Genomic DNA, 25,819 nt, shown 5'->3' on the forward strand with positions numbered 1-25,819 from the left:
GCACTCGCGTCCATAACTTTCAAGTTCCGTTCTCCAGTACTCCCAGCAACACTACTGCTCCACCAAGTGCTACCATACCTCTTCGTCCTGCACTGGAGTTGCCAGAGCCAATGCAATTGGGGGTACAACGCATCCGCACACCGATACGGCAGTTGCGCCACGCCGGGGGATTGTGTTTCTACTGCGGATCCATGGAACATCTGGATCGGGAGTGTCCACTGCGTCCGGGAAACGGGATCACCCAGTGAGTACAGAGGGGCTCTCTCTGGGTGTAATGTCTCCACGTCCCCTTTCTAAAGGTGAACTCCCTAAGAAACTTACATTTCCACTCTCCCTTTCAGGCGATAAGTTCAAGACTTCTACCGCCGCTTTCATTGACTCAGGAGCTGGAGGAAACTTCGTGGATCTTGAATTCGCCAGGTTAAACCGCATACCACTCGTGAGAAAGAAGGTTCCCATCGCACTCGTCGGTATCGATGGACGTCCTCTTACCCCAGCCCACATCTCCTTAGAGACGGCTCCCTTGCTTCTGTCCTCACATCTGCACAAGGAGATCTTAGTTCTCGATGACATTCACGCTCCTGGGATACCCATCACCCTTGGTCTTCCTTGGCTACAGCTTAACAATCCTCTAATTGACTGGACTTCCTCTGCTCCCATTTCCTGGAGGCCGAGGTCAGACGAGACTCATCAACTGCTGGCCAATACCTCTGTTCCCGAAGTTATTCTACCTTCCGTTTACCATCAATTCTGGGACGTTTTCAATAAGGTACAGTCAGACCTCTTGCTGCCACACAGGACTTACGATTGTCCGATCGATCTAGTTCCAGGTTACTCCCTACCCAAGTCCAAGACCTACCCCTTGTCGTTACCAGAATCTCACGCTATGGATGAATATATCCAGGAGAATCTCAAGAAAGGCTTTATCGTCACTCCAATTCCCCAGCAGGGGCTGGGTTTTTCTTCGTCAAGAAAAAGGACGGGTCGTTGAGGCCTTGCATCGACTACAGGGGTTTAAACCACATCACTATTAAAAATCGTTACCCCCTTCCCCTCATTACCGAACTGTTCGATAAATTACAGGGTGCCAAGATTTTTTCCAAGTTGGATCTACATGGTGCCTATAACCTGGTGCGCATCAGGAAGGGGGATGAATGGAAGACGGCCTTCAACACGCATAGTGGACACTACGAATATCTAGTAATGCCTTTCGGCTTATGTAATGCTCCCACTGTCTTCCAGGATTTCATCAACGACGTCTTTCGTAAGGTACTCAATATTTTTGTTATTGTATACTTGGATGATATCCTGATTTTTTCCAAAGATCTCCAGGACCATATACGCCACACCTCCTACGTCCTTTCCCGTCTCCGTGAACACCATTTGTACGCCAAACTGGAGAAGTGCACCTTTCATCAGACCTCTACTCCGTTCCTGGGGTATATCATTTCCGATGAGGGGTTTATGATGGACTCCGGTAAACTTCAAGCAGTCACTGAATGGCCAAGACCCAACTCTCTCAAGGCCATACAACGTTTTTTTAGGGTTCGCTAATTACTATCGTAAGTTTATACGGAGTTTTTCCACCATTGTGGCACCCCTCACTGCGCTCACCAAAAAAGGAGCTGATCCTTCTGCTTGGTCATCCGAGGCCATCTCCGCCACACCTCCTACGTCCTTTCCCGTCTCCGTGAACACCATTTGTATGCCAAACTGGAGAAGTGCACCTTTCATCAGACCTCTACTCCGTTCCTGGGGTATATCATTTCCGATGAGGGGTTTATGATGGACTCCGGTAAACTTCAAGCAGTCACTGAATGGCCAAGACCCAACTCTCTCAAGGCCATACAACGTTTTTTTAGGGTTCACTAATTACTATCGTAAGTTTATACGGAGTTTTTCCACCATTGTGGCACCCCTCACTGCGCTCACCAAAAAAGGAGCTGATCCTTCTGCTTGGTCATCCGAGGCCATCTCCGCCTTCGAGACACTCAAGGAAGCCTTTATATCCGCACCTATTCTCCGTCATCCCAACATCGAACTTCCCTTCGTCCTGGAGGTCGACGCTTCTGATTGCGGCGCTGGTGCCGTTCTTACCCAGAGACCCACGCCCCAAGATAAGTTACATCCCTGTGCATATTTTTCCAAGAAATTCTCGTCTGCCGAGAGGAACTACGACGTGGGTATCAGGGAACTTCTGGCCGTGAAGATGGCTCTTCAAGAGTGGAGACACCTGCTAGAGGGGTCGAAAAAGCCGTTTACTATTCTCACGGACCACAAGAACTTTCTTTACATAGAGAACGCTCGACGCCTTGGTCCACGACAGGCTCGTTGGGCTCTTTTTTTTCTCGATTCGATTTTCACCTTTCCTATATCCCCGGGACCAAGAACGTAAAAGCAGACGCACTCTCCCGAATACATTCTTCTGAAGAGAGGCCAGAGGAATCTTTGGAGACTATCCTTCCACATGAGAGGATTCTCGCCACGTCTTCTTTCAAGAATCTTGACAAGATTTTGCACTCCCAGAGACGCATTCCCAAGGACTTGGTCGTTCCCGACAACAAACACTTTGTACCATCCAAATTTGTTCCAGAGGTCCTGTCTTGGGGTCACTCCTCTAAATCTGCAGGTCATCCAGGTTTTAAGAAGACTACTGATCTCATTCGTCGGAATTTCTGGTGGCCAAGGATGTCTTAAGATATTCTGGAGTTTACCCGCGCATGCCCCACGTGCGCGCAAAGCAAGACTCTCCGTCAAAAGCCTCAGGGTTCTCTGTTACCCCTTCCGGTTCCCGAACGCCCCTGGTCCCACATTTCTATGGAATTCATCGTGGAGTTGCCCAGGTCCAGAGGAATGAACACTATCTTGGTGGTCGTGGACAGGTTCTTGAAGATGTCCCATTTCATTCCACTTAAAGGATTACCCACCTCCCCCGCCCTTGCTGATATCTTTACAGAGCAGATTTTCCGGATTCATGGGATCCCTTCGTCCATTGTTTCTGACAGAGGTTCTCAGTTCGTATGCAAATTTTGGAGAGCTTTCACGAAGCGATTGGGCATCTCTTCTTCTTTCTCTTCCGCCTATCATCCTCAGTCCAATGGACAAACGGAGAGAATCAATCAATCCCTGGAGAAGTACCTGAGATGTTTTATATCCGATTTCCACTATGATTTGGCTCAATTCCTCTCTTGGGCAGAGTATGCCGTCAATTCTGCAAAAAACGAGACCACCCGGGAGTCGCCCTTCTTTATAAATTAGGGGTTCCACCCTCCCTGTCTTCCCATCCCCAACATTCCTTCTGGAGTACCAGCCGTAGATGAACGCATTTCTTCCCTCCAAACCGCATGGTCCAGGATTCAGTCTACCCTTCTCAACTCCTCCCGCAGATCGAAACTACAGGCCGATCGTCGTCGTCGTTCGGCGCCCAGTTACAAACCAGGGGAATTGGTATGGCTATCCTCTAGGAATATCCACCTCAAGGTACCATCTCCTAAACTGGCACCTATGTTCCTGGGTCCCTTCCCTATTTGTGAACAAATCAATCCCGTGGCATTCCGGCTCCAACTACCACCCAGTATGAAGATTCCCAATGTCTTTCATGTGTCCCTCTTAAAACCATTTATCTCCAGTCACTTCTTTCCGGATCAGACTCGTAAACCGGATCCCATTACTGTACAAAATAACGAGGAATACGAAGTTCACTCTCTTTTAGATTCTCGCCTATCCAGGGTTCAGCTCCAGTTCTTGGTGCAGTGGAAGGGCTTTGGCCCTGAAGAGAGATCCTGGGTACCTTCAAAGGACATTCATGCCCCGGCCCTTCTTAAGTCCTTCAGGAAAAAGTTTCCAGAGAAACCGTTCTTGGACCGTCCTGAGGCCGTTCCTGAAGAGGTGGGTACTGTCAGGAATCGGCGTTCTCCTTGCTCCCCACACAGAGCACTCCCTCCCCGCAGGGAGCCCCTGGACACACAAAACAATCCTGCCTTACCGGCCTCCACGGCTTCTCGCCCCTGCTGCCGTCGCGGGATCACTCCCCTCGGCGATTCCTCTGCTCAGCGCCGGGTGCACCCACGCCCTCCTGCACGCACACCTGCACCATCCACTGGCTCGGTTCACACGCGTATACGAGTTACGGAGCATGCTCAGTCTGCACACTCTTATTCCCGTCCCCCGGACCTCAGGCTCCGCCCCCGCACACTGCACGGGCATACTCAGGTTACTAACAAGACTCACCTGGCCTGTTATGCCTGCACCAATCTGCAGTGTCTCCCTGTAGCTCTTCCTGTCCCGCCTCCGTTCCTAATTGGACCTTCCTGCTTTATCTAGCTCCTCTCTACTCTCAGTCTTTGCTCGACATAGTCTCTGTATGGAAGTACTTCTGGATTCTCTCAGTGTTTTCACAGGTTCTGACGCAGCTCGTATGACTACCCCCTCTGGCTCTCGATCTCGGCACTCCTTGGACAACGCTCACTCTGGTAACCCCTTGAACACGGCTTGGACTACGACCTATCTCCACTCTCCACTCCCTGACTTCGGCAAGGCATCATTCACTCTATCTCTACAACCGGTACCGGCAAGTATTGTCTACCTTACTACACCTGGCCTGGCAACGCTTCATACCAAACTCCGGACACGATCCCTTTGCTGCGGGTGTGTGTATTACCACTTCCCCCTTCAGCTCAGGGGACGGGTCTGGTCTGCGGGCAGCACCGGCATAACAACTGTATATATATACATACCCACACACACACACGCACTGTGTGTATGTATGTATGTGTATATATATATATACACACACACGCACGAAAAAAAGAGAAGAACAGGCACAAACTCCTAGTTTATATCCGATAAACAATTAAATCTTCTGAACAGTTAAAAAGTAGCGCACTCACAATCGTCGAAATGTTAAAGGCATTGTATGAGACCAGCTCATGCTCTGTCACAGCAGGCGAATGGGAAGATACACGTCCACACTCCAGGACGCTGGCCGCGATCTGGAAGCAGATGGTGTCATCTCCAATTTGGCTCCTCTAACAACAGGCTTTCCAATTCCTCCTGGCATCTATGTCTTTCCTGCCTCGTCAGTCCTTCCGGCGTGTTGACGTGTTACGTACGGCAAAATCCCTGCGCGTTTCGTCGTGATGTCACAACTTCATCACACACACACTGTATATCCATACTGTGGCAGGATGGCCGTGGTAAGTGAGGAGACAACACAACTTTTCTGGTGAAATAGTGCTGGTGGATTTATTTGTCCAAAAAGGGTAACTAAAACAATGGGTACTCTATCCCTTTAAATTAAATACGTAAACAAAAACCTAACCCCGGTCGGGGCACTGACTAAACAAAAGTGCAGGCTATCTACCTGGCTGGCTAGCTAACCTAGTCCAGCCCAACAATGTTCAACAATACCAGTTGGCTCCTTACCTTGGAGCTTTATTCCCCCCTTGGGACAGGGTCAATCTGAGCAGCTTGTGTCTGTCTGTCAACACTCCTGTCTTCTCTCTGTGCCTCAGAGAGACTGCCGCCCCAGAGGCATTTCCTCTTCCTGTTTTAAAGCAGGTGAACTAGCTTAATTTGAACCACCTGTGGACTGCTTAATAAGCTGGGTTAACCCCTCGTCTACTGGAAAGCATGCATACTGCCATCTCCTACTAACATACACAGAGTCAATGACCCTGTCACATATCCCCCTTCCCAGCGTAACGTTACAGAGTGGAGCGGCCCGTGCACCGAGACTGTGCACCCTAGAGAGTGCATCAGCATTACCGTGCAGTATGCCTGGCCGATGTTGGACCATGAAGTTGAAAGGTTGCAACGACAGAAACCAACGGGTAACTCTCGAGGTCTTTTCTTTATTTCTATGCATCCACTGTAGGGGTGCGTGATCTGTAATGAGCGTAAAAGACCTGCCTAAAAGGTAATACTTCAATGTGTCTGTTGCCCACTTTACGGCCAAACACTCTTTTTCTACTGTGGCATATCTTTGTTCGCGGGGACACAATTTGCGACTTAAATAGCGGACCGGGTGTTCCTCTTCTCCTACCAACTGGGACAGTACTGCTCCAAGACCTACTTCGGAGGCGGCCGTTTGCAGAAAAAACCCCTTCATAAAATCCGGGGCTACCAAGACTGGGTGACTACCGAGCGCTGTATGTAGGTCTAAAAATGCAGTCTCCGCATCACTGTTCCATTTTACAAGATCAGGTGCCTTTGCCTTTACTAAATCTGAAAGCTGTGCAGCCCGGGTTGCAAAATGGGGTATAAATCGCCTGTAGTAATCTACAATGCCTAGAATTGTCCTAACAATTCCTTAGCTATAGCTTTGCAGGAAGTATTACTTAAAGGCAGCGCCTCTGGATAGCGAGTGGCATAGTCTAGGATCACGAGGATGTATTGATGACCCTTGGCAGATTTCTCCAAGGGACCCACTATATCCATTGCGATCCTCTCAAATGGGATCTCAATAATAGGCATAGGGATCAATGGGCCCTCAAACTTGGTCGGGGGGCTGTCAACTGACACTCGGGACAAGAGGCACAGAATCTCTTTACTGCATTATATATCCCTGGCCAGTAAAATCTTTTTAGGATTCTTTGCTGTGTCTTCTCTACTCCCAGATGACCCCCCAATAAGTGAGAGTGTGCTGGCTCCAGGACCTTCCTTACTAATGAACTGGGTACTAGCAATTTTTCTATTTCTTCGCCCTCCTCTTGGCTCACAAGGTATAATAAATCATTTTTAATACAAAAATAGGGATAGGATTCCTTGGTTGTCCCTTCTACCGGGACCCCATTAACTTTTACCGCCTGGCTAAACCCATTTTTCAACTGGGAATCATTAACCTGCTCCCTACCAAAGTTAGTCAGGGAAAGTTCTAGACTTCTAAAACCTTCCCCATCTGGAGTTTGGCCGGTTACCTCCACGGGTGACTCGGACACCTGAGCATCAAAAGGCCCTGTCTCGGACAACTCCTCTCCCTCTGGTCTCCCTCCGTTAGGAGTAGTAAAAAGTGCTAACTGGGGTGGGGGCGTACCTCTTTTTTTTCCTTCCTACGTTCTCGTTTCGACTTAGGCGTTTTAGACACCTCGGAGACTAATTCGGGGTCTGTAAATGGAAAAAGCTCATCCGGAGTAGGATTGTTTAAGGTGAGCTGTCCTCTGATCAGGGTGTCAAAACCAGGGAAATTACAGCCTAACACTAGGGAATGGGGTAACTTTGGTACAATTGCTGCCGCAGTTTGGATGACTTGCCCCTCGACTTTCACTTTTATCAGAGTCGTGGTGTACGGAAGCGTACACCCATGCACACATAATACCCGCAACTTCTCACCCTGGTTTACCATTTAAAATCACCGTGGTGAGGAAGTTGTGGGTACGTTTTCCCTCGCGGGTCATACCTACCACCCCACAAAATTCAGACTTCACAGAGCCATACGCACACTCCATTGGCTCAGACAACTGTGGGCAGTGAGCCTTAATATGCCCCGTCTCCCCACACTCAAAACAAACAATTGGCCCAGTTCGTTCTTGAAACCCTTTCTGAGATTTAGAGTTTCTGTCCCTATCCGGGTTTTCTTCCACCCTCTCAAATCGTGCGAACGGTCGTGGGTCCTGGCGCCAGCGCGGGCCTCTACCGTTCGTGTTGGGACGTGGGTTGTGGTTTGGGCGAGGGGAGCGTGACAGTTCACGAGTAGCCAGAAAATGCTCCACTGCGCCTACCATGGCATCACAAGTGAGGGGATCTCCCTGCCCCACCCACCGTTGAAGGTCCTGGGGTAACGCTCGAATGAAGCGGTCCAACACCACCATCTCAAGGATCCGTGTCGGGCTATATACCTCTGGTTTTAGCCACTTTGACGCTAGGTGAATCAAATCCCATAACTGGGATCTGGGCGGCTTCTGTTCCTGGTATCTCCACGTATGGAACCTCTGCACACAAACTGCGGGAGTCACTCCAATCCTTGCAAGGATTTCGCTTTTCAGACAGTCATAGTCTGCTGCGGCTGCTTCGTTGAGGTCACAATATGCTTTTTGGGCTTCCCCAGTAAAAAGGGTGCGATAATCCCAGCCCATTTGGAGCGGGCCCAAATTTCCCGGGAAGAGATTCGCTCAAAGGACCGGATGTATCCCTCGACGTCATCGTGCGGCGTCATTTTCTGCAGGTACACGTTCGCCTGGACGGGCCGCGCCTGGACCGTACTGGTCGAGTCCATTATAATCTGGGCCAGCTGCTCAATCAGCTGCCTCTGTGTTTCTGCGATAACGTCAAGCTGGGCTGCAAGTATCCGGTTTGTCTCGCGTTGTGCAGCGGTGCTTTCCAGTCCCTGTTTGTTAGCTTCTTGCTGGACAGCGGTGCTGTGTACTAAGGCCTTCACAACGTCCTCCATAGTGACAGCTACTGCGTGGACAGATGTGAAAACGGGTAAACAGCCAGTTAACCCACCAGGCGCTCAGAAAATGTAAATGTAACTACAGCTGTGAAATGGTGTTTAACCAATAAATCTGATTGAAGAGTGCCACTATCCCCCAGTGTGTATTTGAATACATGTAATTCTCTGCAACTGGCTAGCTGTAAGCACAATGAAGTTGGAGAAAAACTTGAAAGAAGATAACTTACAGTTGCACTGGGGGACGTGATGAAGTGGCCCGTCTGTCTTCCTGCATGAACAATGATGTGTGTCCCTCTGTCTGTGATGTCTCCTGATGGGATGATGGAATGATCTTCTCACGTTGCCAGCACTCTCTTCTGCCGCCAACCCTGCACCCGCTTGTTCGCGGTGGCTGGTCTCCTGACCGGCGGCAGTGCCGGTACTTCCGGATGCAGCAGGGAGACACAGATACACCATCCACAGCCCGGCGTGCAGGCAGCAGGCACCGGAACACTAGAAATCCTCCCCAGGGAGGTCAGTACGCCGCACAGCCGTGGAAAAAAGCTTCAGAAAAGGCTGATCAGTGAAGCATGAAACTTTAATAGAACAAAGTGCAAACGGATCCTCTTGACGCGACGGGCCGAAACGCGTCAAGAGGATCCGTTTGCACTTTGTTCTATTAAAGTTTCATGCTTCACTGATCAGCCTTTTCTGAAGCTTTTTTCCATGGCTGTGCGGCGTACTGACCTCCCTGGGGAGGATTTCTAGAGTACTGCGTGGACAGGTTCCACCAGTCCCAATCTGTAGCTCCGCCCCTTTTACAGGGTGTTCCACATCCCACTTCTGACACCACGTGTGGCAGGATGGCCGTGGTAAGTGAGGAGACAACACGACTTTTCTGGTGAAATAGTGCTGGTGGATTTATTTGTCCAAAAGGGTAACTAAAACAATGGGTACTCTGTCCCTTTAAATTAAATACGTAAACAAAAACCTAACCCCGGTCGGGGCACTGACTAAACAAAAGTGCAGGCTATCTACCTGGCTGGCTAGCTAACCTAGTCCAGCCCAACAATGTTCAACAATACCAGTTGGCTCCTTACCTGGTAGCTTTATTCCCCCCTTGGGACAGGGTCAATCTGAGCAGCTTGTGTCTGTCTGTCAACACTCCTCTGTCTTCTCTCTGTGCCTCAGAGAGAGACTGCCGCCCCAGAGGCATTTCCTCTTCCTGTTTTAAAGCAGGTGAACTAGCTTAATTTGAACCACCTGTGGACTGCTTAATAAGCTGGGTTAACCCCTCGTCTACTGGAAAGCATGCATACTGCCATCTCCTACTAACATACACAAAGTCAATGACCCTGTCACAATACATATGGGATAAAGGAATCGACAGCATTCGCTACGTTTGGCAGTAAAAGTTAAATCTGTTCCATCTGGTACAAAAATGTGTTAACAATGGGCGACATTGGGCGTTGCCAGGACTCTAAGCTGACGCAGGTCGGCTCAGCTCCTCAGCAAAGAAGTGAATTTGGGCACAAATTTGCGTAATAAAGGCTATCCACATGCTCCAGCTGCAGGAGACTGGACTCAGAAAGCTGAAAAGTCCTGCTGCCTGATCCTGGGACCTACCGGTAGACGAGAGAGTTTGGGAGAGATCCATGTAGCCGCAGCTCCAGGGAATGCCCAAGATAGGCGCTGGCCACTCCCGGCTCTGCTGATCTGAGACCTTCTGATCTACCCGGAGCCAGCGGGAAGAACCAGACAAGATTGAGCGTCGGTCAGATCGGTGATCGTGCTTGGATGGGCTCCGGCGCCCTCGCAAGTGAGCGTGGCGGGCAAGCAGGAGGCGGAGATCTGAGAGCCGGAGTCGCAGCTGACGGCGAGCGGGAGGAATCTGAAGGGGAGTGGGATGCTGTGCAGGAGACAGGTCGCAGAGCGGGCTGACGGTCGCGAATCCCCAATTCGGTGCTGCAGAGGGTGCCCGTCAGTCAGCTGCTAGCCGGTGCGGTAGCTGGGAAGCCCTCAAAGAGTGGAGGGGTGGCCATCTTGCCCTGGTGCCCCATAGCGCAGCCGCAGGGGAGTTCGAGTTTGCCTCTTATTCCCCCCGGCTGATATCTGATTGCAGCCTCTGAAGGAAGGCCGGCCCATGCAGACTCCCCCTCCCCTGTCGGGGTAAACAAGCAGCAGCCTGCGAAAGAGACAGGGCCCAGGACCACTCAGGCCCAAAACAGCAGCTGAAGGCCTCTAAAAAGCAAGAGTAAACTAAAGTAAGTGCTAGCCTCTGACCCAATGTGGGTTCACCCAGTCACCTCACCCACGCACATTTAACTCCAAATAAAGACTCCAAGGTAAAGCCTACAGCCCAATATCTATCTCAAGAGAACATCCACCCTCCCCTGTTTCTGTGGGAATAAGATCAAGAGGGCGGAAGAGACAGCTAGACAAACCAACAAACAATTCTGTGATCTCCCTTGGAGGAACCTGTACCCCTTTACAAAAAGACCGGCACGCCCAGATAAGCCTGAATTGAGCTGACTAAGACAGCCTCCTGTGATCCGGGTTCCATAATACGCCAGGCTTCATTCTAATCTTATGTAAGCGTATCGGCTCTGTCTAAGTACCTAAACAATAAATCTCCCCTTGTGCAAGTCTCATTTACCATGGCTTCGAAAGCAGTTAGAACCATCAAAAAGAAAAAGAACCAGAGTGAATTCCGTGAATATTTTAAAAACCATGATCGGCCAGAACCGCAACAGGTGAAATTGGAAGTGGTCCCTGCCGTGGAACACCTAGACTCGGAACCAGGGGTGGAGATGGAAAATCTTTCCATAAAGAATGACTTACTCATCTTCTTTAATAAAAGCAAATCTCTAATTAAAACAGCGGGGAAGGGTCTTAAAGAGGAGATATCTTCCCTACGGGAACGCACTAGCTCCTTGGCATCCAAGGTCGACACTACAATCACCCGGCAATCTCTGATGGACACTGAGCTCAAATGAAGTCCCAGCTCCTAGACATCAAGATAGACAGGAGGATGTGGAGAATAGGGCCCGCCATAATAATCATCATTCTAAGTCAAAACTTTGTTTAGCAGTATATTTGTGGATTCGCTCGTGTGTAGTTCCTTCCTTTTCTCTTCTCCCTATTATCTAGCCGCCCCTATTCCACCCCCCCCTCCCTCCCCCAACACTTTCCCTAGAATGTTTTACCGCTGTATATCTCGGCAATACATTTTATTTTACAACTGTGCTGTCCCCCCCCCTTCCCTCCCCCAACCCCCCCTTTTTTATGTATCCACCCCCCCTAGCACCTCCCACTAATGTTTTATCTCTGTATATCTCTGCTTGAAAAAATAATAAAACTTGAAAAAAAAATTGTGCGACGTTTCGGGACATGTTCCTTTGTCAAGCTCCTATCACAGTGTTGTCTACACTGCCTTCTTATAGTAGAGGGGGAATTAGATTTGACGCCAAAGCAAACCACTTCTGGTCCTACGGTGTCCTAGTGTGAATGACCAAAGACTTTATCTATTTAAAATCCGCATCATCCTAGCGGCGTCTGAAGCATCCTGCATAGCAATGGTTGATAAGCGTTTCAGCGTCTCCGCTTCTGCGCTCTAAGGGAAACTCCAATGCAGGGAGACGAGGGATGTCACATGACCTCTCTCGGGCAGCGTCCCTAGCTAGGGACGTAGCAACAGTAGTCTGCCTTTACTACACCGGCGCCCACAGCTAACCAAATCACGTAACTATTTACAAAAATATCAATAGAAAAGGGCACAGCGCAAAGGGAAGCAGGTAATATAAGAATATATACAATATCTGCTCTAGCAATTCTTGAGTAACACTTCAGAATAATTTTATATCTTAGTCTAAAGTCAACTCCCCCATGTTGATTATAACACCACTATAAATGGTGAATAAAAATACAAGACATAAACACTTCATGTCTATCTATACTGTTTTGAAAATCATAGATATACAGTAGGCATAATACATCCAAAAATTGCTATCTTACCTATTTTACTAGCTAGCCTCTGAATGTACATTGGATATAGGTGTCATGCTGTTCCAAGTCTGTTAATGCCAGTCATACAATGTACAAACAGATATATACAATATGTACTGTCAGTCAGTTGGAATACATGAAAAAAAGTGTCAATTATTCTCATATCAAAGAAACATTCCAGACAGTCAGGGCCACCAACATCTTTCCTGGGGCTCAAGACTACAGTTTCCACCACCCCGTGTCGGCGGCCTTGCAAGCCCACCCCTTCTCTTACACATGTCCTCGTTCTATCACTCACCTTCACACACACACACACATACACACAATTCCCCACTACACACACAGAATACCCCCACATAACTCCTGTACACACACAATATCCCCATGTAACCCCCGTACACACACACACACACAATACCCCCACAAACCCCCCTACAAAAACACAATACAATACCACCACAAAACCCGTCCACACGCACAAACACTGTGGGGAGTCGGACTCGGGACTCCAGTGCCGCAGCGTTCCTGCGCGCTTGATGTGGAATTTGAGCCCAACTTCTGGTGTGGATCACCGGAGGAGAGAGGCCCACAGCAGCTAGGGCCCATCAGCAACTAGAGGCTCGGCAGCTGTACGAAGAAGTTGGGTCCGACCTCTGGCCAAGCCCAACTTGCAGTACTGGCCAGGACCGGTGCGGCCGCCGGATCCGTGACAGTTGTTTTGGCTCCCGCCCCCCTCCCCCCCCCCCCCGTCAGCGGCCCAGCACACAGTTATGTCTCCTCTTGCATTGTAGGCACCCAGTCGAAGGTTATCAATAAGTAATACAACCTAGGCAGAACCTATACCTGGGTTCAAGTTAAGGATGGATTGGAAAAAACTGAAAAAATATCCAAATTATAAAAACGTCAAACCACACATCATCTCGAAAAAAAGTACACTACAACAACTAAAGGATGCTTTGATAACTTCAAGGTTGTGTCCCTATAGAGCATCTGCACTTTCCAGAAAAAGATTCAGGGGCAACTCACACTTATGTGACATCAGCACTCCTCAAGGTGAAGAGAGGGAGGACATACTGTGAAAGAACCAATATATAGATAAAGGACATACACCAGCACACACACACAACATAAACAGAAAAATGGTGAGCAGTAAGTGCTCTTGGACGCTCAATACTCACCCCCATGACACTTTATTAAATAAAAACCAAAGAAAAATATATATAATGCTCACTAAATCAAATAGTGTGATGATAATATGATGGTGCCTGAGCCGTCAAGATTGGCGGTGGGTGCAACTAATGAGCTGCACTAGACAGAATTTGGTTTCAGCTGAGAAGTGAAGGCATCTTTATTGCTACCACTTAACAACTAGAAGCTCATTTCGTAGTGCACTCCTAGGCTTTTAAAACTTAACATTTAATTGATAATGGGGATAAAATAAGTTCTTAACACAAAGTGATAATATTAAATACATATAATGTACAGTGGCGGGAGGGAATGAGGAGACGATAGATGGCCAAGGTATATAGTCTGATATGCTGATGCCTAATAATATAGATCAAAAGCGGTGATACCTAATAGGCCTTGATGAGAGAGTGGGTTACTCAGCTGGGAAAGCTCAAAGGTGCTTGCCCTGTGTATGTGTATTGTGTGTCATGTGGCATAGCGTACCGAGCACCCAACCTGTATTGATAATTAGCCCATTTATTTGATCATCTGAGGAGATTGACATCTTGTTCAACTATCCACAATATGTCTCTTGCTGATATAAACTATATACCTGTTATTTAATGTCTCCCTACTTTACTGGCAAGCAAGCAAATACATCTTTGATCGTGGACCTAGTAAAGTTTTATATGCATTCAATTCAGTACATGTCTAAATACCTCCAGCCCACTATGATTAAGTTTTGCCACATATCACTGAACAGCTAATCAGTATCTGTTAATTTGGTATGGGCTCAACAAGTTTAATATATGCCCTCATACATGAGCCCATGTCCCATATGCTGGTGATTCTTTTAAACCTTTATTAGTTATTATTATTGCTGAAATTAGTGTGTACCTCTTTAACAATCGCTGTTCTCAACATACAGTTCCCTACTGATCAGTATAAGCGTTGAGTAAGCTTTCTATTGGCCCGCGGGTTGCTATGGCAACCCATGACGCTATATAAACACGCTTCTGAGATCAGCTGGTTATCACTCGCCCCTGAAGAATCTCCGTCAAGGAGGGAAACGCGTAGGGCGTTTTGGCGTGGTGACGTCAGCGCGAGGGAACTGAGAGAGACGGGTAGTATCAACATTTTGTGTCTGTGTTCTCTGCTGGTGCTCCTTTTAAATGCGATCGCGTCCAGGCTTAAACTGGTTCTACTCGCTCAGTGGTTTTTTGCTATAGCCTGTCTCTGTACTGTGATACATTGTGTTACTCTGTCCTGTAGCTAGCAGGGATTCAATTGCAATTAGTTGCGACACAATGTATGTTCAATCTCACCACTGCTAGTCTGCCAGCATCTGCTACACACTGACACCTATTCATGTATCAATGGCTCTATGAAATGGTAAAAGTTTATGTGTGCAGGGATTTTTGCTAAGGACAATTATTCACAGTATTGATTATTTGTTGACGGCTTATTCCACAACCACAGTAATAATTTGTTTACTGCTTTAATACCTAGCAGAGTGTTTAGCATCAGCTTATTCTGGTCTTTTATTATTAATAGCTTGCCGTATATACTATCTGTGTAGAGTGATTGTTAAATGTCATTGGGCGCAGAATTAATCCACGTACCACCAACCTGTCATTGAGTTGCACATACAGTGATTATATCTACTAGTTTTAATATGGTAGATTATATCTATTAGCCATAACATTTTATTTATTAAACTTAGGACTAGCACACTGATTTGGGCTAATTATCAATACAGGTTGGGTGCTCGGTACGCTATGCCACATGACACACAATACACATACACAGGGCAAGCACCTTTGAGCTTTCCCAGCTGAGTAACCCACTCTCTCATCAAGGCCTATTAGGTATCACCGCTTTTGATCTATATTATTAGGCATCAGCATATCAGACTATATACCTTGGCCATCTATCGTCTCCTCATTCCCTCCCGCCACTGTACATTATATGTATTTAATATTATCACTTTGTGTTAAGAACTTATTTTATCCCCTTTATCAATTAAATGTTAAGTTTTAAAAGCCTAGGAGTGCACTACGAAATGAGCTTCTAGTTGTTAAGTGGTAGCAATAAAGATGCCTTCACTTCTCAGCTGAAACCAAATTCACTTTATTAAATATACTACGTAATCGGAATTACACGTAGAGTACCAGATGGAATACATTTGAACTTTTACCGACAAACTGAGCGAGCGCTGTGAATTCTCTTTTCCTGCATACAGTCTGTGACTTTGAGTTGGAGGGGCCAATTGGGGAGGCCTTCACCCAGATGTGCATCAACAAGGGCTGAAGATGATGATGATGATACTTTATGTATTATATACAACATCAGCTTGTGATCAGCATAACGGGGTTAGGAAAAACAGAACAGGCCTAGTTCCTATAGCGAGTGCTGATTATGCCACAGCTTACAACCTATCTGGGTTGGAGGGCTAAGCCCCTTACCAACAACACCACAGGTCACTTTGCCTTTGGGCCCGGATTCCTCCTATCTGGCTAAGAGGGGGAAGGGGGGAGATTCCCAGTGCAGACGTGCTCTCTTCAGCGGTCCAGGTGGCGTCTCTAGATCAAAGACACAAAAAAACAATGATAACCAAAACTTTTGAAAGGGAAATCGATGACATACAACCAGATAAAACTAAGAACAGCGTGACTTTTGTATCAAAGTACACTATGGCAAGCAAATTTCTTACATAAACTATTAGATGCCACTGGGAGGTACTGCAAGAGGACACCAAGGGGTACCAAGCCATATCTTGAAAAAGGCTGCACGCACAGCCGAAACTTCAGTTTTGTTCGGGCTATAATAAATATATTTTTGTTCAAAATCCAAAGTGTCTGGGTTCTCTTCTTACCTTGGAATCTACTACAGGAAAGCAACTGGTCTTCCCATGGGCTAGGAACAGCGGGTCCAAGTATCATTCTTTAGATTTTTCTATTTTGGTTGTGCAACATGTCTATTATTTTCTTTACTCAGTAGGAGTGCACTAAATAAATAATGGGACTGAAATCAAAACCCATTAAACAATGGGGCAAATCTCTCTTGACAACTTTGGAATGGTGTAATTCATATGTATTCTCTAACATCAGAAGCAGAGAGAAGCTTTTTTAAAACACATCCATTTATCCTAGGACAGAAGTGCAAATGTTATAAGTAAACACATAAATGGTACTTTATGTTTATAAATAAAAAAAAATAGTACTTTGTACCCACTAACCATCAAACTACTACCACTGATTAAATCAGGATACGATAAACCAAACAGAAAAAATAAATAAAGCTACAACTGCATATTCTTTCTTATTATATACAAATTTAGAGACAATAACAGCCAGGAAATGATATATGTGGCAATGTAAAACAAATATGCATTTTTTTATGGACAGCTGCCAACGTCTATGTTATTGTAATTGTGAAAAGCAATTTCCTTAAACTGACTCAGCCCTATTACAGTCTATTCACCCTAAATAATTTGCCTGACATTATTTGTGATATACAGTTACCGGATCTCACCTGACCACGTGGATATTTCCACATTCCAGTGACTGCACACATGTTATAAGATGCTAATTTAGTTGTTTGTTCTGTCATAAATTATTTCACATACAATTCATATTCATGAAAACAGAAAACATAACATAAGTAAAAACAAAAAGTGTAAAGTGGTTGGTCTGTGACTTCCTTACACAGGATTCTTCTTCTTTTCTGCCACGTTCTATTTGCTCACTGACGATGGATCCCTCAACCCAATGCAAGTTAATAGAAGGTTTAAAGGTCTTCCTTTCAATCAAGTAAAAATGTGTGGATAAATACAATTTTAGATGCTTTAACCTTATGTGCCCTTATGATGTACCTGGTACGGCTTAGGCACTTACTTGTGTTGTAGGGGGTAATCGGGCTGACCACTTAAACAGAGACCAGCCCCTAACGAAATGGAAGTGGAGCTCATCCACTTCTGTTACCGCCATCCGGGCGCCAGTCGCAGTCATGTGTTCACTCCTGGAGTGATCACATGACCGGAAGTGCCGGAAGTCCCACATTGTAAAGGTTAAAGATATCATTATCCAGGCCAAGTCACCATAACAAACAAAAGAATTATGAGAAGTACTTAATACAGTCCATGCTGAACACACTAATGCTCTAAAAATAATATCTTGTATATGTGAATGTCCCACTGGTACAAACCAAACATGTTAAAAAGAGAACCTCATATTTCAACCTGTATAATACAGTAAATACAATGTTTACTATTATTGTCAGTAACTGCACCATGTTCCCATACTCTCTAATCAAGAATCACAATTTTATCTTCATCTGACCCCTTGGAGTTTATTTACTAAACTACGATAGTGCTGATTGGGTCACTATCGCACAGAAACTCCCATTGAAGTTCTCCAAGTGCCCCGATCGCAACTAGTGCAGCTTCGTAAATAATCCCCATTGTCTCCAACATCCACACATTCAGCCTTTTACCAAACACAGCTGCTAGCACATTTAAATTCCTTGCTTTCCCCTGTTTTTGGTTTACCCTAAAGATAGTTACTACATTACAGCAGCAGCCCCCACTTTTTTACAATTTAAATTTGTTTTGTTTTTTAAATGTCCCCTTGGACCTTGTCCGACGTTTCTGACCTCCAGGGACTCTTCCATCCTTTGGTTCCCAAGATATTTGGAGTAAAACATTTCTGTTTTCGTGCCTGTGCGTGAAAAACTAAAAATATGGCTGTGGAGCCACCAACACAAAGTTATGACAATATCTCACAATGACATTAAAGCTTTCTATTGGCTGCAAGAGGTGAGCTGACCCTAAGGGCCATATTGTGCCCAGTGAACTAGTGGAGAAACAAGTTATGGATAAACTCTGGTCATCATCATCTCTCCCTCCGCCCCCTTAAATAAAAAAAGAGCGTCATAGACTGTTACTTTAATATGTAATCAACTTTCAAAACAGAAGTCGGTAATAAGCGTATAAATGATGACCATCCATCCTTATCTCAATACCATTAACTTGACTCTTAAATTCAATATGGCATTGTTTGTCTTCCACACATTAAACGTCAAGTGTATAGCAGGCTATTATAAAGTCACCAGCAGGACTCATTTCACGAAGGTTTGATTCATATATTGCAAAATGTCCTCAGCAAAATCTGAATACAATGGGACAAACTGTATCTACGTATTAACCTGTAATCTGATCCAAAGGGGAAGACAGTGCTGTTATATTTCAATATATGGGCACAGTTTGTTCTGGCAAATGTGACACAGTTGGTGACATTCCCTATTTTAAATTTATCGTACAACTCTGGTAGTTGACAACAAGTTAATCTCTTCATGAACACTTTGTAATCTAATTTTCATTTTGCTGTATGGACAGGTCCTACTATGGTTGTTCCCCTCATACAGAGGTAAAAGGAAAGGTTCACAGTGTAGTGTTAGGACCTGCACATTTGGTTATACCTTGACGTTTGGTACACAGGCTTATGACACTTTGGCCACAGGGTTTAACTAAATAACCAAGAAAATATTATTATTGAAGTATTTAACTTTATACTTATTACCATACAGTATATGTTTTGTCAATTGGATGTAGCATTGGGCTCCCCTGTCTTTTGTTGTATACATTTGCCACGCTCAGTATCACTCCTTTTGACATATACTGTATATATATAATTCACTTTGTAATCTAAACTGCACTGGTATTATTGTATAATCACAGTACATTAATAACTCTCTCTCTCTCTCTCTCTCTCTCTCTCTCTCTCTCTCTCTCTCTCTCTCTCTCTCTCTCTCTCTCTCTCTCTCTCTCTCTCTCTCTCTCTCTCTCTCTCTCTCTCTCTATATATATATATATATATAAACAGTACCGTGTTTGTGGATACTTAAATATTTTTGCTGAGCTGGTAAAGTTGCAAGTTATGACTTTGGCAGAGCTGGATCTTTTACTCCTGTCTTGTCAGACATTCACAGTCTGTCTGGGTCTGGGAGTAGGTGAATCATGAATCACATCCTTCTTTTTTGCCTTAAACTCTTCTTTGGGAGGTTATCCTACATAATCTGATGTGGCAGTTTGGGATGTTTGTGGCGGTAAATTCCCATTGCCTTCAATGGGGATTTTTTTCGGCCCGAAAACAAATCCACTCCTCATCGCACTGTATAGAATAAGGCCCTTCATTTTGCAGGCACCTAGCAACCCTTTAGTTAAAATATGATAGTAAATTGTGTACAAAGTAGTGGCTGCATTTGGCTTAGGTCTTGCAGTTTGGGAATTTTATCAAAGTTAATGAAGATACACATTTTGTGTAACCAAGACAATATTAAAGCCCTATGGAGCATATGTACCAAGGAAAAAATGGGGCAATTCTGCTGTAAAATAACTGCACCATATGTATCAAGGAAAAATATCATGTTGACTTCATACAGCGATACATGCATTACGGTTATTTTGCCCCAGAATTGCTCCACGTTTGCTTTGACACAGATGCCCCTATGTATAGTTGTGTCTAACATAAATGGTACCAAATAGGTGCACATATTATTTATATTTTTGGAGTGACAATTCTGGTAGAAGATATTCTGATAAGCACATTAACGTGTTAGCTTCCCATCTATTATGGTTCATTTGCAATTAGCCTGCACTCAAAGTTTGTACAGCTAGAATAGTTGGCAATCGAGGGAGGAGACTGACTCGGGTTTCCTTGCGCTGTATGGTGAAGCTGGAGACAAGTTGCAAACCAGACACAATAAGCATATGGTGAGAAAACAAGTGACATAACCACTTTATTGTACAACAAAGTAAAACAAAAAAACACTGAATCTCATTCACGTCATTTATAGATTAGAGGTTTCAAAGAACATAAAAATATTTCATAATGTTCCTGGCAAAAAGTGACAAAATGTAATTTTCTTCATGTTACATGAATAACTTTAATCTCATGACCACAGCTTTAGATTGGTTAGGACATTAACTTGTGACGTGTAATCACCCACAATTTAAAAATAAACACTGTTAGTCCAACTCTACTGAATTACATCATTATTTTAAACAGAAGTGAATTGTGCCATGCTCCAGAACAATTGTCTTCACCAATATGTATCATTTGAATGATTTTAAAATTCGATGTAATTGTTCTGAACAGTGAGGGTCAGAACATGTCTATGGCTACGAGAGTTGGTTTTGTTGACTCCAATCTCCTAAAGTAAGATGTTAACACCACCTGAGACCATTTGAGCAATGCAAACAAACAAAGATACATCAATCAGCGATACAGTGGGCTATGTGCAAAATGAGTAAAATTAATTGAAAGAGTAATTACATTAAAAAATCAATTTCTCACCTAAAATCTGTTATATGGTGTGCATCATGTTCATACATTCATATGCACTGAGTTGTTTGCGTCTATTTCTATTCTTTTTTTTTTGCCAAGAAATTTTTTTGTTCTTAGTGAAAAGTTGACGCACACACACTGCACATCCTATAAAACTTGGTTTTATACACAGACGCACAGAGATGCACTGTTATGTTTTAGGACACAATCACTTATAGCAAAGCTCTTTACATAACCCCCATAAACGTGGTTAATCTATTGTGACACGTAAATCGTCCTCTAATTCAAGAATGACGTCCTAGACGTTGTTGGGAGGGGTTATTTAAGGTGATCTCCCACTCTTTGTTGTTACTCCTTGAGAAAGCGCCATTTGGTGCGATACGTGTGGGAGGATTTTTAAAATCTTTCTTATATTGTAATATGTCCTAAATAAAGCATTTGTAATACTTTTTGTCAATCGCTTGAGTTCCTGTGACATCTGTTGCCTGCTTTGACTCCACACGCCTTCGATTCTCTGCGTACTATAGCATTTGTTTGGAGACACACGTCACTGGGATTCATGCAGCAGTTATACTGCTACAAAAATACTGCAACACTGTTATACAGGCATACCCCGGTTTAAGGACACTCACTTTAAGTACACTCGCGAGTAAGGACATATCGCCCAATAGGCAAACGGCAGCTCGCGCATGCACTTGTCAGCACGTCCTGAAAAGCAATATCGGCTCCCTACCTGTACCGACGCTGTGCGCAAGCGGGGAGACTATAGAGCCTGTTACATTTATATCAGTTATGCACGTATATGACGATTGCAGTACAGTACATACATCGATAAGTGGGAAAAAGGTGGTGCTTCACTTTAAGTACATTTTCGCTTTACATACATGCTCCGGCCCCATTGCGTATGTTAATGCGGGGTATGCCTGTAACAAGGTGAAACCGGGATGGCCACATTTCAATATTGAATAAGAAAAGGATCTTTACAACCATTTACGACCCGGAGTTCCTCACAGGAGGTAAGTTGCCCAGATGGGTGAGGCAATCGTATTTGACCCCCAACTCATGCTATTTCAACTCATTAATCCCACATGGAAGCAACTTCATAATTTATTTGAACGCTGTTATGTTTCTTTCCTGGAGTATTTGATGGTCTGGTTACTTTGCATATGTTTATGCTGACTTGTTTAATCATTTGTTTAATAGAAGTATAGGATCTGTATTGGGTGAGTCAGGGGTTGCTGGGCAGATTACCATTTCTATAATAACCAAGTTCTAGGCTGGCGGCCAACTACCTTTGAGTTACAACAAAGTATAACTCCATAGACAACCCTTTGGCAACTAATAAACTCTTTTACTGTATTATAATTGTCTGCAATTACTGGTGTGTACTGTTTAATCTGCAAAAAGGGAGATTATTAGTGCCAACCCTTGTAGCTTCAATCATTGGTGTACAAAAAACGTTACATATATGCTCAACATAGATTTTTATTTTATTTATGTCATTGTGTTCGCCTGTGGCAGTAACTCTTAATCCGTGAGTGCTCCTTCCTCACCATATAAAGAAACAAGCCAAACAGGAAGAGCATATTAATCACTCAAACACACACAGGTTTGTGAGCAAAGACACATGATGCATAATAACATATAGAACCTAATGCTAAACAGGAAACAAAACTCTTTACATTGAACTTTTTTTTCTTAATGCTTCAGCCGTTTTTACACTGTGGCAACCACAGCTGAATTTGGAAAGACACGTAGGGGCTTATTCTGGTAGCTTCTAAATGTGACTTAACACATCTAAAGTACACTTTACAAGCGATTTTGTATGTTTTGCTATTTTTTAAGCTGTTATCGCATGTACAAATCGCCTGTACGTCTTTTTTAGATGTGTTGTCACTCTTTGACAATCCGATCGTTAGGTCAAAAACGGGTGATACTCGCATTTTTTGCAACAACTGCTATTCTCGTAGCACCGTCATGCAAATCTCGGCTGAAATACTCGCTTTTTTCCCCCTAGCACCTAAAGGGTAACAAGATAAGAATTTCTGGAAGAGGAGGAGGTACTTTTTATACATGCGATTTGCAATAGAGAATACCGTTTTTTTCACACATTTCATATCGTGAGTTCTGAACATGTCAAAGTGTGAGATTTAGCAATGACAAAATTCGAAGCTATCAGAATAAGCCACATAGGGGCCTATTCTCGTAGCTCCAAAGTGTGAAAAACCACTTCTAAGACCTCGCTCAGACAGGGCGCGTTGCGACTTGCGCGCATTCTTACATGCGCGCACACGTCCGTCGCAAATTTGGGTTGTGCGGTGGGAGGTTTCAAATTGAAAACTCCACCAGCGGCAAACTACAGCGTACGACTTTTTGCCGGCACAAGCCAAATTAAAATTTGGGGCTACAGTCGCGTGACGCAAGCTGGTTCAGCCAATAAAGGTGAACCAGCTCCGTGACGCGTTCGTTACACGCCCCCGCCACGCCCCGATTTAGCTCCTGCAGTTGGAGCACAGATCGCTGGGCTGCAGGAGCGAGCGGCGGGGGCGCGAACGCTAGCAAGTAGGAGTAGCGCCCTGTCTGAGCGAGCCCTAAGGTGTCCTTTAGAAGCAAATTGACATGCTTTGCTAGTCTGTAAGCCCTAATCGCATGTCCAAATCGCATCAAAACGTTTTTTGTTTTTGTTTTTAAAAGCGGTTTCAGTGTTGCTCTGACAATCCGATCGGTTTGTCAAAAAAGCCCCCACCTGCTATTCTTGTGGCTGTTATGCAAAGCGCTTCCAAAAACGCAATATTTTTTTAACGCCATCTAAACAGGGTGAGATTGGTACTACGAGGTACATTTACAGCCTGAAATATGGCTTTGGCTGAGAGCAAAACCCATACAGTAAGTCAGACTGGGGATGGAGTTAGCACCACCTATGGCCATTCCACTACTAAAGCAAGTACACACCGGGGGCGGTTTGGCTGTTACACCGTGCGATGTGTCACTTTTTTAGACGGGGTGTGGAAGAAGTGGTTTGCAATAGAGAATACCGTTTTGTCTCACATTTAATTCCGCTACTTCTGAACATGCCATACCGTGCGATTTGGCAGTGACAAACTTTGGAGTTGCCACAATATATTTTTTTCCTTTTAAACAACTCTCTTTTACATCACACGTAATTCTCCCATAACGGTTTAGCTGTCTTCTATTTAGAGCTGACATCATTTTTATTTATCTTTTTCTTCCCCAGTTTTTTGAAGAATTACAATGTGGTATCTCATTTTTTTCATGTTCTTTAAATATGTCGTCTGAAGTACATAGCACCAAAAGATACGAGTTATAGTGATATGTTTTAAAGCCTTAAGACCCATATTATTTACAAAGCAGTGCTATGCCATAAGACAGAGGTCCCCAACTTCAGTGCTCAAGGACCGCTAACAGCGCAGGATTTAAGGATAGCCTCTCATTAGCACAGGTGGCCCAATCATTGTGACTGAACCACCTGTGCTCTAGCAGGGGTATCCGTAAAACCTGCACTGTTAGTGGTCCTTGAGGACTGGAGTTTGGGACCTCTGCCATAAGACACCTTCTAGTGCCAGGGCATGCCTGAAACATTCACCTGAATGGGTCATAAAGTGTTTCCCGGTGCATAAACCTATCTTGTGCTGCTTAGTAAATATGGGCCTAAATCTTGGTAATTGATGCCCTTTAAAAATATATATCATTTTTTTTTAATAGGTACGTTTTCAAACTTGTCAGGTAAATATGGGCATACCCTGTAGATAGAGGCTCACAGGTTCTTTTAGTTCCCCAATATCTTACCCCTTGTGAGTCATGCTGCTTCCTATTGCAGTACCTCTCCTTCCTCTTTCCCACGTGGTCATGCGGGGACGTAATATGATATAACACAATAATTGGGTGGGGAAAACAATAGTGAATGAATAATTTTTACCTGCAATATATATTTCTTTAAAGCTTCAGTCACCAACAGTTAACCCATTAACCTCTTCAGTGCGAAAGGGGTCTGAACCTCAATGCACTGCTGGCCCATTTGATGCTGATGGGTTATTATCGAGCATTAGCCAATTTGGCTGAAGGTCATGACACAACAGGGTTAAGAATTTCTGTATTAATCAATTTGTTACGAAGACGGGAACACAATTCTTTGTAATGCACTTGTGCTCCTGGGGTTAGGGATAATTGTTGTAAGGGTGTACAATTTCATTTTATTCATGTTCTTAACTTGTGGGGGGAGGGAGGGGGGAGTGACAAGTGAGTTTTATCACTGCCCGTCCACAGCAGTAGATGCAGTTGTTAGAAGTTACAGAAGATCTTCCGATGGGGGCTGACACTGTTCTGCACCATCTGCTTCTTCCACAATAGGGATCTCATCTGGAGATGGTGTCTCCTCTGTTGCAATGATCTCTTCCACGTGCGGTTTCACCAAATCTGTTTTCAGTAAATGAAGCATAAAATCAATGTCAAGACTTGTAACTAATGTATAAATGCATATAAAAATGTATTAGTGGCACAAACCTGAAATGATTTATTTAAGACTTTAGAAAACGTCCAATAAAGCAGATACTTATAATCCCGTCTCTGCTAGAAGAGACATGGTGCAATGTAATGTTGACCCCCTGTGGTTGCAGAGAGGTGAACAAGTGTAGGGCCATATTCTCAGAATTACTGTCTGTCTACAGTCGAAGGTGCATGCTATTTGCTGCCGTTTGCTGCTGTCTGTACACTGCACCTGCCAACACCCCAAACTAGAAACACTACAGCTTCACGTTAACGGTGCAATTCATGCTTTTTAAAAACTTTTGAAATTAATTAATATTTTTTTAACATTGGTTTGAAGCAGGGGGTCTCCAAAGCTGAACAGCACTTATTTCAGCTAGATACCTCTGAAGGTTGTGCCGGTATCTTGGCACAGTTTAAAGCTCCCGCG

General features: G+C 44.7%; 1 protein-coding gene across 5 annotated transcripts in view; it reads right to left on the bottom strand.

The window, feature by feature from the left end:
- Window positions 1-20,325: 20,325 nt before the first annotated feature.
- MYOM1 (myomesin 1) overlaps window positions 20,326-25,819 on the bottom strand; it is a 169,673-nt gene continuing 164,179 nt past the window's right edge. For all 5 annotated transcript variants that reach the window (XM_075585274.1, XM_075585277.1, XM_075585276.1 and 2 more), the window contains one exon: window positions 20,326-25,320. In XM_075585274.1, coding sequence (XP_075441389.1) covers window positions 25,193-25,320 — 128 coding nt within the window. In that variant the 3' untranslated portion in view covers window positions 20,326-25,192. The remainder of the gene's footprint in view (window positions 25,321-25,819) is intronic.

This window comes from Ascaphus truei, chromosome 2 (assembly GCF_040206685.1).
Source record: "Ascaphus truei isolate aAscTru1 chromosome 2, aAscTru1.hap1, whole genome shotgun sequence".
NCBI classification, from domain to species: Eukaryota; Metazoa; Chordata; class Amphibia; order Anura; family Ascaphidae; genus Ascaphus; species Ascaphus truei.